Genomic DNA, 12477 nt, shown 5'->3' on the forward strand with positions numbered 1-12477 from the left:
TGGTGGGTTCGAACCTGGCCCCAGCCGGGCAAAACAGCAGTGGCAACTGCAACAAAAAATAGCCAGATATTGTGAAGGGCACCTGTAGTCCCAGCTACTCGGGAGGCTGAGGCAAGAGAATCACTTCCAGTGGTTCTCGACCTTCCTGATGCCATGATATATTTTCATTGTTACAAAGGGGTCGTGACCCACAGGTTGAAAACTGCTGGAGCCCAAGAGTTGGAGGTAGCTGTGAACTGTGATGCCATGGCACTCTACCTAGGGTGACAGAGTGAGACTCTGTGTCAAACAAACAAACAAAAGAAAAGATATTGTTCTTTCACCCCTGTGTGTTTTTGGTGATCTTGTTACAAATTAGCTGGCTGTATATTCTTGAGTTTATTTCTGTGCTCTTTATTCTGTTCCATTGATTTATATATGTGTCTCTATGCTAGAAGAAAAGGAATAGACAGTACCATGCTGCTTTGATTACTATAGCTTAGTAATATAATTTGAAGTCAGGAAGTGTAATGCCTCCAACTTTGTTTTTCTTTCTCAAGATTGCATTGGCTATTCGGGGTCTTTTTTGGTTCTGTACGAATTTCAGGATTCTTTTTTTCCTATTTCTGTAAAAAGTGATATACCTCAAGAAATGGAAAAAGAAGAATAAACTGAGACCAGAGTTAATAGAAGGAAGGAAACATAAAGACCTGAGCAATAATAAGTGAAACAGAGACTGGAAAAATAATTTTAAAAATCTAAAAAAAGAACTAAGAGTTGGTTTTTGAACAAGTAAAATTGAGAAAACTTTAGTTCAACTAAGAATGAAAGAGAGAATACTGCAATAAATAAATCAGAAAAGAAGAGACATTACAGCTGATATCACAGAAATACAAAAATTCATGACACTTCTATGAACAACTGTATGTCAACAAACAGGATAACCTAGAAGATAAAAACATCTCTAGAAAAATAAAACTTACCAAAACTAAATTATGATGAAACAAAAAATCTGAATAGACCCATAATGGGTAGTAACACTGAATCCCTAATAAAAATTCTTCCCATCAAAAAAAATTCCAGAAACTGATGGATGTCTTCCCTATTGAATTCCATAGGAGGGAGGGGGGCGGGGCCTTGGTGCATGCCATACCTTCTGGGGGCAAGACATGATTGCAAGAGGGACTTTACCTAACAAATGCAATCAGTGTAAACTGGCTTATTGTACCCTCAATGAATCCCCAACAATAAAAAAAAAAGAAAAGAAAATTTAAAAAGGAATAGTTGGTTGATGCATAATCAAGCTAAAAATAAGAATTAAATTAAAAAAAAATTTTAAAAGAAATTAATACCAATCCTTCACAAACTCTTGCAAAGGAATGCTTCCTAGCTCATTTTATAAGGCAAGCATTACCCTGATATCAAAACTAGACAAGGATAATAAAAAAGAAAAAGAAAATTATAGGCCTATATCCCTGATGAACATAGATGCAGAAATATTTAACAAAGTTAAGTGAATTTAATAGCACATAAAAAGCTTCATTCACCATGATCAAATCATGGATTTGAAACATTCTTGTGATCAAATGAAATTTATCCCAGGGATGCAAGGATGGTTCATCCTATGCAAATCAACACCATATTAACAGAAAGGAGCACAAAACCATATGATTACCTCAGTAGACGCAGAAAAAGCATTTGTTGAAATTTAATATTCTTTCTTGATAAAACCTCCCAACATATTACATATAGAAGAAATGGATCTTAACACAGTAAACTCTACGTACCACAAGCACACAGCTAATATCATACTTAAGGGTGAAAGGTTGAAAACTTTTCATCTTAGATAAGCAATCAGTGTATATACACTCTGCTCACTTTCCTTCAACATAGTATTGGAAGTTCTAGCCCGAGCAAACAGGTGAGAAAAAGAAAGAAAAGCATCCCAATGAGAAAGGAAGAAATTAAATACTGTGTGTCAATGACATGATCTTACGTAAAGCCTCCACCAAAAGACAGAATAAATAAATAAATTCAATAAAGTTGCAGGATACAAAATCCACATGCAAAAACACGTAGTATTTCTCTACACTAATGGGTATCAGAAAAAAAAAAATCAATCCTATTTAGAGTAGCATTCTAAAAAAACCACATAGGTCCTAAAGCTGGGCATGGTGGCAGGTGTCTGTAGTCACAGCTGCTCTGGAGGCTGAGGCAAGAGAATCCCTTGAGCCCAAGAGTTGAGGTTGCTGTGAGCTATGATGCCACGGCATGCTACTGAGGGTGACAAACTGAGACTCTGTCTCAAAACAAACAAACAAACAAAAAACAAAAAACACAAAACACATAGGAAGAAATTTACCTGAGGTGAAAGATATGTTCACTAAAAACTGTACATTAATAAAAGAAATTGAAGACACAAGATACCCCATGTACACTAGTTAGAAGAAGTAATAGCATTAAAATATTCATTCCACCAAAGCGATCTACAGATTCAATACGATCACTATCAAAATTACAATGGCATTTTTAATGAGAAATAGAAAAAACAATTCACTGCAGCATTTTTAAGGAAAGGCAATTGGATGTTTTATCACTGACATATTAACATCTTGTCAAAGCAAGTTATAGAATAAGATAATAGAAATAAACAGTGCCACTGACAATTACACATGCCAAGAAATTATAAGAAGACTTCAAAAAGTAAAAATTGCTCATTGAAACATAATTTGAAACTCTTAAGAGGCATTTCAGCTTATAAACTGTGAGGTGCTATACCACATTTTGTTATTTTTATATTTCTGTTAAATTCTCAATTAACAAAAAAATGAAGCAAATGATGCTATAACCTGTGTTTTTTTTCTTCATTAAAATTTTCCTGGAGTCTGGGTGGTGCCTGTGGCTCAAGGAGTAGGGTTGCTGGTCCCATATGCTGGAGGTGGCGGGTTCAAACCTAGCCCCGGCCAAAAACCACCAAAAAAAAAAAAAAAAATTTTCCTGGAGTCACCTATTGACTTTTTATACAAATATAGGAGAACCTCCACAGTTGACCACCTCCCTCAAATGACCACCTTCTTAAATGGAACTAATTTTCACAGACTGAACACGCACTATTTGTATGTATCGTGATAGTGGGCCTTATGTTGACCACCTGCATATGTTGAGCAGTTTGTTACAGTCCCTTGGGTGGTCAACTTCTATCTGACAGGACATCAGAAAGAGAAAACAAACAAATAAAATTACCATCTCAGGGAAATCTGATTTTTTTTCCCACAGCACTTATTATCTTCTTATATACCAGATAATATACTTATGTTTGATACATACTTATGGGAGAGATTAGTCTCTCTCCCATCCCAGAATATAAGCCCAATAAAGGAACAGACTTTAATCTATTTTATTCTCAAAAGTCTTCCAAATTTCTATAACAGTGCTAAGCATACAATAGGGACTCACTAAATATTTATTAAGTAAATGTTTAAATGATTCTTTGTTATGCATAATAGGGAAAGCACGGTCTACTTTTCTAAGTATTTTCTACGGCTTATGAAAAGACTTAGCTTCCCCATTTTGAAAATCAGTACTCAAAGTTATACAGCTTAATTTTCAAAAATAAATTCATTTAAAACTGAACTTGAGGTGACTCATTGGAGTATAAATCTTTACTCTTGTAGTGAACTCCTATATCTGCATAGTCTACGTATGTGATGAGTAGTGAATGAAAAAAGCAGAATGAGAATTGTTATTTATATTACTATGTCTGTACCCATTATAGAACTTCTATTTTTATACTGAAGTGTATCAGCTCCATCACCCAGAGTTTAAATACCTTTCAATCGTCTGCTTACATGTCTTGTAAAAGCTGCATTTCCACACTTCCGAGTGGAAATAATTATTAGAAAGGTAGATTACAAAACCAGAGAAGGACAGTGAAAGCCAGAGATCAGATGGCATCAAAGAAATCAGAGGATAATGATGGAGAGTTTTAGGCCTTTCTGATGTATGAAAAATATGTGATTTAACTTCTGCAAAGAATGTGATGAGAGGTTAAAAAAAATGAATTAAAAGGGATACTGATGGGCACATAAGGCCCAGCTGACATTAAACACTGAAAGTCTGGAGTAAATCCAATTGGCAGAGTTACCTGAATTTTTCCAATAATATTAAGCAGCTTAGAAGTATAGAAAATGAAAGGTTAGATTAACCCAGAAATAGGGGGTAGAGCAGGGTGAAATTCAGTTACAATGGAAGAGAGATGGAAATATTGTATACTCTTCACCCCATTGAAATGCCAAGCCAAAACTATAAATTCAAATGTTTTCCACCTCATGGCCGTACTAAGTTTATCTTAATACTGATTTTAGTTCATACTTGAGAGCTAAAACTGTTTAAAACATATTTTCTGGCTGGATAAAAATCTGACTCAAGCTAATGGTAGGATTGATAAATAACCTGTAATTTGGCACTAGTGAAAGCCTATGATGTGAAACTTTACATTTTTAATAAAGTGAGTTGGGAATAAGTATTCTACATTTAGGCTTTTTTTTTTAGGCTCATGATTTTAGGCTCATGATTCCCTAAGGAGTTTTTTCCCCCTCTCCTGTTCAGATAGCTTAATTTCTACTGCTCTACCTTCTAGTTCACAGATTCTTTATGTTCTCTTCATTCTGTTGTTGAGTATATCATTTTAGTTTTGTATTTTAGTTATTGGATTTTTCAGTTCTAAAATTTGCATTTGATTGTTCATTCTACTATTCCTTCATTGAGACTTTCTGTTTTTACATTTGTTTCAAGTGTGTTTGTAATTGCTTGTTAATGCAATTTTATAATAGATGTCTTAAAATCTTGGTCAGATAATTGTATCTCTGTCACCTTCATGTGGGCATTAATAGATAATCTTTTATCATTCAGCTTGAGATCTTCCTTTGTCTTGATATAAGTAATTTTTCATTGAATTCTTGACAATTTGGGTGTTATAGGAAGAGACTCTTGGTCTTATTTAAACCTTCAGTTTCATCTGGCTTTCCATGACAATACTCTGGGAAAGGAGTAGAGAGTCCTGCTTTCTCACTGTAAGATAGAAGCCCACTTTCCTTACTGGGCCTCCTTTGACACCTAAGGGGCATGGGTCCTTGTGTCTACTTGGAGAGGATGAGAGTTCTGGCTCCCACTAAGCTTCCTGACTGAGAGGGGCAAGTTATCTTGTTGCTGCTCACCACTGTTACTTGCCTTTCTCTGACATCACAATAAGGAAGAAGGGAGAATGGCCCTAGTAGTAGACAGTGGTGATGAACTTCCTGATTGTCCATTCGATCTCCTTGGATACCACCCCGAGGGAAGAGAAGGGACACCTCATTACTTCCAAGTGGGGATGAAGATGAAAGTCCTGACTTTCCACTAGATCCCCTCTGATACTTCCCCTGGAGAGAGGAGGAGGGACACTTATTACTCTCAATTGGGGGTGGAAACCCAGATTTCCCACATGGAGCAGCTCATTATTGCCCAGTGAAGAGTAGGATGCAGGGCTTCCGAGTAAGGGTGGAGGTCTAGGATTGCCACTTGCCCTTTGCTTGCATAGATGGATGTCAGAATGCAGCACAGTATTTATCAGTTATGTTAAGCTGAGAGTAGTTAGGTCGAAAAGCGTCTTGTCTTACTAGGCTTCTCCCTTCCTGGTTCGTTGTCTAGAGAGAGTGAGCTGTCCATCTGCACCTGTTGCTGTTTCTGGGTTGTTGGGCTTCTTTGGCTCCAAAGGTGAGATATATGGGTCTGGATGTTTCTAGTTAGTTTACCTTTTCCGCACTTTTCAGTCTTCTTATATTGGTTTTTTATGTAAGGGTTTTCAGTTGTACTTAGTAGGAGGCACAGAGAAATATAAGTGTACTCCATCGTCTTTAAAAGTAGAGTCTTCCTCTACCAGCATTTTGATACATGTTAGTTGCACCTTAGATTTAAAGTATGTCTTAAGACAATGTTAACTCTGCTGAACAAATTTGTAGCACAAGATATTTACACTCTATCTTTTTACCAGAGAATGTAAGTGATGCTAAACTTTCTATTGTCCAGTTACCACCAATGCTGTGCAGTAAGAAGCCATATTAACAAGTATTACCAAAGAGTTCACAGTCTAGTCACCAGAAAAATTTTATTCGCAGGCAAGTCAGACCACAAAGCCTGAATGAAAAATTCTTATGTTAAAATGTGCCAATAGTGCTGGGCCCATGTTGAGCCACATTATGCAAAAGTATAGAGATAATATTAAAATCCTAATTTTTATTATTTTTAGGGGTTAAGATTATAATTCATTACATCTCAAAGCATCCCTTTCAGAAGACAATGAAAGAATTTCCCACAGCTCTGTACCACATGAAGTGAATAACCAATTTATTTTTATATTTTAAAAGTTATGATGCCAATAATTTCCTTCTTTGCTGCCAGGACATTCAGAGTCAAATCAGGTAATCCCTGTAGTAATTTATGGCATAGATTGTCATGCCCTTAATTTCATTTTATTTTTTAATTAAGATTCTACTTTACCCAGATTTCCTCATGTATCTGGTTTTTATCCAGTAGGGTAGTATGAATTTGTACCTCACCTCACTTACTTTAGAAACAAATGGGTGAGAGAGTGAGCTGTCCATCTGCACCCTGTTGTTATTAGAAAAAGATAGAGGGTTTGTAATTCCTCAAGATGACAGACCTGAACCTCAGATTTATTCTTAACTCATCAGAGAAACTTAATCATGCTGCCATTTGATCCACACAGCTTCTCTTTCTCAAGAGGCCCTAAAAGAATATATCTGTTGTGATATAATTTGTGTTGTACTTATGAGATAAAACTTTTTTAAAGGGATAGATAAACGTGAGTCCTACCTGGAGGACTGAAGCACCACTATGGAGAAACTGAAGACCACTTTCAGCTGAGTCAATTCCACCAGTGGCCAAAATGGGAAACCCAGGCAAAGCACGAGCGATGGAGGTCACAGCCCTCAAAGCAATGGGTCTGATTGCTGTCCCTGCAGAAAACAAGAATAACCAACGGTCAGCATGCTGACTCCTTGACGCTGTTGCCTTATATGATTATAATGTTCTGGACACATCTGAAATTTCTTTACCTCTGCTTACAATGTGTACATGTATAATGTTATTATATTTCAAAGTATTTTAATTTGTCAATGAATGTTGATATGTTTTAAGGACTTTGATGCTCTTATTGAAAGCAGACATGTGGTGCAACTGATTATAGTCAACTGAGAACTCCCTCATAAATAAGATACATGCATATTACAATTTGATATACAGTAATGTGGCAACAATAATATAGAATATTCAAGCATCTGTTTTAAACACACAAGGAACAGCAGATTTTTGAAAAAGATAAACAATCATATACAGTACATAAATAGACATGCAGCTATGTTATGTTTCCATAAAGTATAAAGCAGCTGGTATGAATTTACATACTACAAAAACAAGTGGGGTGCTGATGAACTTACAGATTCCATATTGCTTCCCACATGTATTTCCCATAATTCAAAGAAATTTATGAAACCTATGCCAATTTTTCATATGTTAGAAAGTTCTAATCAAATTAAAGAGAATTTACTAGAAGCCAGTAGTTGGAGTATATTTAGTTTTTAAATTTTTATTTTTTTGAGATAGAGTCTCACTTATTAACCCTCGGTAGAGTGCTGTAGTGTCACAGCTCACAGCAGCCTCCAGATCCTTAGGCTTAGGCAATTCTCTTGCCTCAGCCTCCTGAGTAGCTGGGATTACAGGCGCCCACCACGATACCCGGCTATTTTTTTTGTTGCAATTTGGCCGGGGCTGGGTTTGAACCCACCACCCTTGGTATATGGGGCCGGTGCCTTACCCACTGAGGCACAGGCACCGCCCAGTTTTTAAAATGTTTTAATGATCAAAATATTACCATTGTGTTATTACCTAATAGTAATGAAAACTATGTGGATGCTCAGAATAGTTTGGGGTATTACAAAACCGAATATTCTGTACTAACACTAGCTATTTTGAAATTGCAAGTGTTAACATCCCAGATAAAAATTAATGCTTTGTTAAAAAAAGAATATCATTTTATTTATTTATTTATTTTTATTATTAAATCATAGCTGTGTACATTAATGCGACCATACACTGGTTTTATAGACTGTTTGACACATTTTCATCACAATGGTTAACATAGCCTTCCTGGCCTTTTCTTAGTTATTGTGTTAAGACATTTATATTCTACATTTACTAAGTTTCACATGTAAGATGCACCGCAGGTGTAATCCCATCAATCACCCTCCCTCCGCCCATCCTCTCCTCTCCCTCCCCTCCCTCAGCCCCTTCCCCTTATTCTTAGGTTATACCTGGGTTATAGCTTTCATGTGAAAGACATAAATCAGTTTCATAGTAGGACTGAGTATATTGGATACTTTTTCTTCCATTCTTGAGATACTTTACTAAGAATAGTATGTGCCAGCTCCATCCGTAAAAACATGAAAGAGGTAAAGTCTCCATCTTTCTTTAAGGCTGAATAATATTCCATGGAGTACATATACCACAATTTATTAATCCATTCATGGATTGATGGGCACTTGGGCTTTTTCCATGACTTAGCAATTATGAATCGGGCTTCAATAAACATTCTGGTACAAATATCTTCGTTATAATGTGATTTTTGGTCTTCTGGGTATATACCTAGTAGAGGATTATAGGATTGAATGGAAGATCTATTTTTATTTATTTATTTATTTATTTATTTTTTTTTTTTTTGTAGAGACAGAGTCTCACTTTATGGCCCTCGGTAGAGTGCCATGGCATCACACAGCTCACAGCAACCTCCAACTCCTGGGCTTAAGCGATTCTCTTGCCTCAGCCTCCCAAGTAGCTGGGACTACAGGTGCCCACCACAACGCCCAGCTACTTTTTTTTTTTTGGTTGCAGTTCAGCCGGGGCTGGGTTTGAACCCGCCACCCTCGGTATATGGGGCTGGCGCCTTACTGACTGAGCCACAGGCGCCGCCCAGGAAGATCTATTTTTAGATCTCAAGTGTTCTCCAAACATCTTTCCAAAAGGAATGTATTAATTGGCATTCCCACCAGCAGTGAAGAAGTGTTCCCTTTTCTCCACATCCACGCCAACATCTCTGGTCTTGGGATTTTGTAATATGGGCTAATCTTACTGAAGTTAGATGATATCTCAAAGTAGTTTTGATTTGCATTTCTCTGATGATTAAAGATGATGAGCATTTTTTCATATGTCTGTAGGCCATGCACCTGTCTTCTTCAGAGAAGTTTCTCTTCAAGTCCCTTGCCCAGTTTGTGATGGGATCACTTGTTCTTTTCTTGCTAATGCTTTGAGTTCTCTGTGGATTCTGGTTATTAAACCTTTGTCGGAGACATAACCTGCAAATATCTTCTCCCATTCTGAGGGCTATTTGCTTGCTTTACTTACTGTGTTCTTGGCTGTGCAGAAGCTTTTTAGTTTGATCAGGTCCCAGTAGTGTATTTTTGAAGCTGCTTTAATTGCCTGGGTGGTCCTCCTCATAAAATACTCGCCCAGATCGATTTCTTCAAGGGTTTTCCCTGCACTCTCCTCTAGTATCTTTATAGTTTCATGTCTTAAATCTTTAATCCAGTGAGAGTCTATCTTAGTTAATGGTGAAAGGTGTGGGTCCAGTTTCAGTCTTCTACAGGTTGCCAGCCAGTTCACCCAGCACCATTTGTTAAATAGGGAATCTTTTCCCCACTGAATATTTTTAATTAGCTTGTCAAAGATCAGATAACGGTAAGTAGCTGGATTCGTCTCTTAGTTCTCTATTCTGTTCGAGACATCTACTTCTCTGTTTTTGTGCCAGTACCATGCTGTTTTGATCACTATTGATTTATAGTATAGTCTAAGATCTGATAGCGTGATTCCTCCTGCTTTGTTTTTATTTCTGAGTAATGTCTTGGCTATTCGAGGTTTTTTCTGATTCCATATAAAACGAAGTATTATTTTTTCAAGATCTTTAAAGTATGACAGTGGAGCTTTAATAGGGATTGCATTAAAATTGTATATGGCTTTGGGTAGTATGGACATTTTAACAATGTTTATTCTTCCCAGCCATGAGCATGGTATGTTTTTCCATTTGTTAACATTTTCAGCTTTTTCTTTTCTTAGAGTTTCATAGTTTTCTTTATAGAGATCTTTCACGTTCTTTGTTAGATAAACTCCCAAATATTTCATCTTCTTTGGCACTACTTCTTTGGCACATCGTCTTTGGCATCCCATGAATGGAATAGAGTCCTTAACTGTTTTTTCAGCTTGACTATTGTTGGTATATACAAAAGCTACCAATTTGTGAATGTTGATTTTGTAACCTGAGATGCTGCTGTATTCCTTGATCATCTCTAAGAGTTTTGTAGTAGAATCACTGGTGTTTTCCAGGTATACAATCATATCATCTGCGAAGAGAGAAAGTTTGATCTCTTCTGACCCTATATAGATACCCTTGATCTCCTTTTCTTCCCTAATGGCGATGGCTAAAACTTCCATTACAATGTTAAAGAGCAGTGGAGACAATGGGAAGCCTTGTCTGGTTCCCGGTCTGAGTGGAAATGATTTCAATTTAATTCCATTCAATACGCTATTGGCTGTGGGTTTGCTGTAGATGGCCTCCATTAGTTTAGGAAATGTCCCTTCTATACCAATTTTCTTAAGTGTTCTGATCATGAAGGGATGCTGGATATTATCAAAAGCTTTTTCTGCATCAATTGAGAGAATCATATGGTCTTTGTTTTTTAATTTGTTTATGTGCTGAATTATACTTATAGATTTATGTATATTGAACCAGCCTTGAGACCCTTGGATAAAACCAACTTGGTGATGATGTATAATTTGTTTGATGTGTTGCTGGACTCTGTTTGTTAGGATCTTGTTGAATACTTTTGCATCTATATTCATTAATGATATTGGTCTATAATTTTCTTTTCTTGTTGGGTCTTTCCCTGGTTTGGGGATCAGGGTGATGTTTGCTTAATCACCCTGATCCCCAAATGTGTTGGGTAGTCTTCCTTCTTTTTCTACCTTTTGGAACAGTTTTCGTAATTTAGGTACTAGTTCCTCTTGAAAGGTTTGGTAGAATTCTGATGTGAAGCCATCTGGTCCAGGGTTTTCCTTTTTAGGGAGATTTTGTATGGTTGATGCTATTTCAGAACTTGATATTGGCCTGTTCAACATTTCCACTTGATTCTGGCTAAGTCTTGGAAGGTGACGTGCTTCCAAGTATTGGTCAATTTCCTTTCAACTTTCATATTTCTGAGAATAAAGTTTCTTGTAATATTCATTAAGGATTTTTTGGATTTCTGAGGAGTCTGTTGTTATTTCGTCTTTGTCATTTCTGATTGATGAGATTGAAGATTTTACTCTTTTTTTCCTGGTTAGGTTAGCCAAGGGTTTATCTATTTTATTGACATTTTCAAGAAACCAACTTTTTGATTTATTGATCTGTTGTATAATTCTTTTGTTTTCAATTTCATTTAATTCTGCTCTAATTTTGGTTATTTCTTTTCTTCTACTGGGTTTAGGGTTAGTATGTTCTTCCTTTTCCAGTTGCTTGAGATGTCCCATTAAGTTGTTAACTTCCTCTCTTTCCGTTCTCTTGAGGAAGGCTTGCAGTGCTATAAATTTCCCTCTTAGGACTGCCTTTGTGGTATTCCAGAGGTTCTGATAATTCGTGTCTTCATTGTCATTTTGTTCCAAAAATTTGTCAATTTCCTTCTTAATCTCATCTCTGACCCAGCTATCATTCAGCATAAGGTTAACTTCTGTGTTTTTGTATGAGTATGCAGATTCCTGTTGTTACTGAGTTTAATTTTATTCCATGGTGGTCCAAGAAGATGCAAGGAATACTTTCTATTCCTTTAAATTTACTGAGGTTAGACTTGTTACCCAAGATGTGATCGATTTTGGAGTATGTTCCATGGGCTGATGAGAAGTATGTGTATTCAGTTTTGTTGGAATGAAATGTTCTGTAGATGTCTGCTAAATCCAAGTGTTGGATGGTTAGGTTTAAATCTAAAATTTCTTTCCTCAGCTTCTTATTGGAGGATCGATCCAACACTGCCAAAGGAGTGTTGAAATCTCTGACTATTATGGAGCTGGAGGAAATCAAGTTGCTCGTGTCTGTTAGAGTTTCTCTTATAAATTGAGGTGCATTCTGATTGGATGCATAAATATTAATAATTGAAATCTCATCATATTGAGTATTACCCTTAAAAAATATGAAGTGACCATTCTTATCCTTTCTTACATTTGTTGGTTTAAAGCCTATTATGTCTGCAAATAGAATTGCAACACCTGCTTTTTTCTGATTAGCATTTGCCTGAAATATGGATGACTATTCTTTTACCTGGAGTCTATATTCATCTTTTAAGGTAAGATGTGACTCTTGTATGCAGCAAATATCTAGGCTGAATTTTTGTACCCAGTCAGCTAACCTGTGTCTCGTTAGAG

General features: G+C 36.5%; 1 protein-coding gene across 3 annotated transcripts in view; it reads right to left on the reverse strand.

Moving 5' to 3' along the window:
* The window catches only part of DPYD (dihydropyrimidine dehydrogenase), an 883000-nt gene that overhangs the window by 153564 nt on the left and 716959 nt on the right, over nt 1-12477 (reverse strand). For all 3 annotated transcript variants that reach the window (XM_053591597.1, XM_053591598.1, XM_053591599.1), the window contains one exon: nt 6853-6995. In XM_053591597.1, coding sequence (XP_053447572.1) covers nt 6853-6995 — 143 coding nt within the window. The remainder of the gene's footprint in view (nt 1-6852; nt 6996-12477) is intronic.

The sequence above is a fragment of the Nycticebus coucang genome, chromosome 5, assembly GCF_027406575.1.
Source record: "Nycticebus coucang isolate mNycCou1 chromosome 5, mNycCou1.pri, whole genome shotgun sequence".
Classification (NCBI taxonomy): Eukaryota; Metazoa; Chordata; class Mammalia; order Primates; family Lorisidae; genus Nycticebus; species Nycticebus coucang.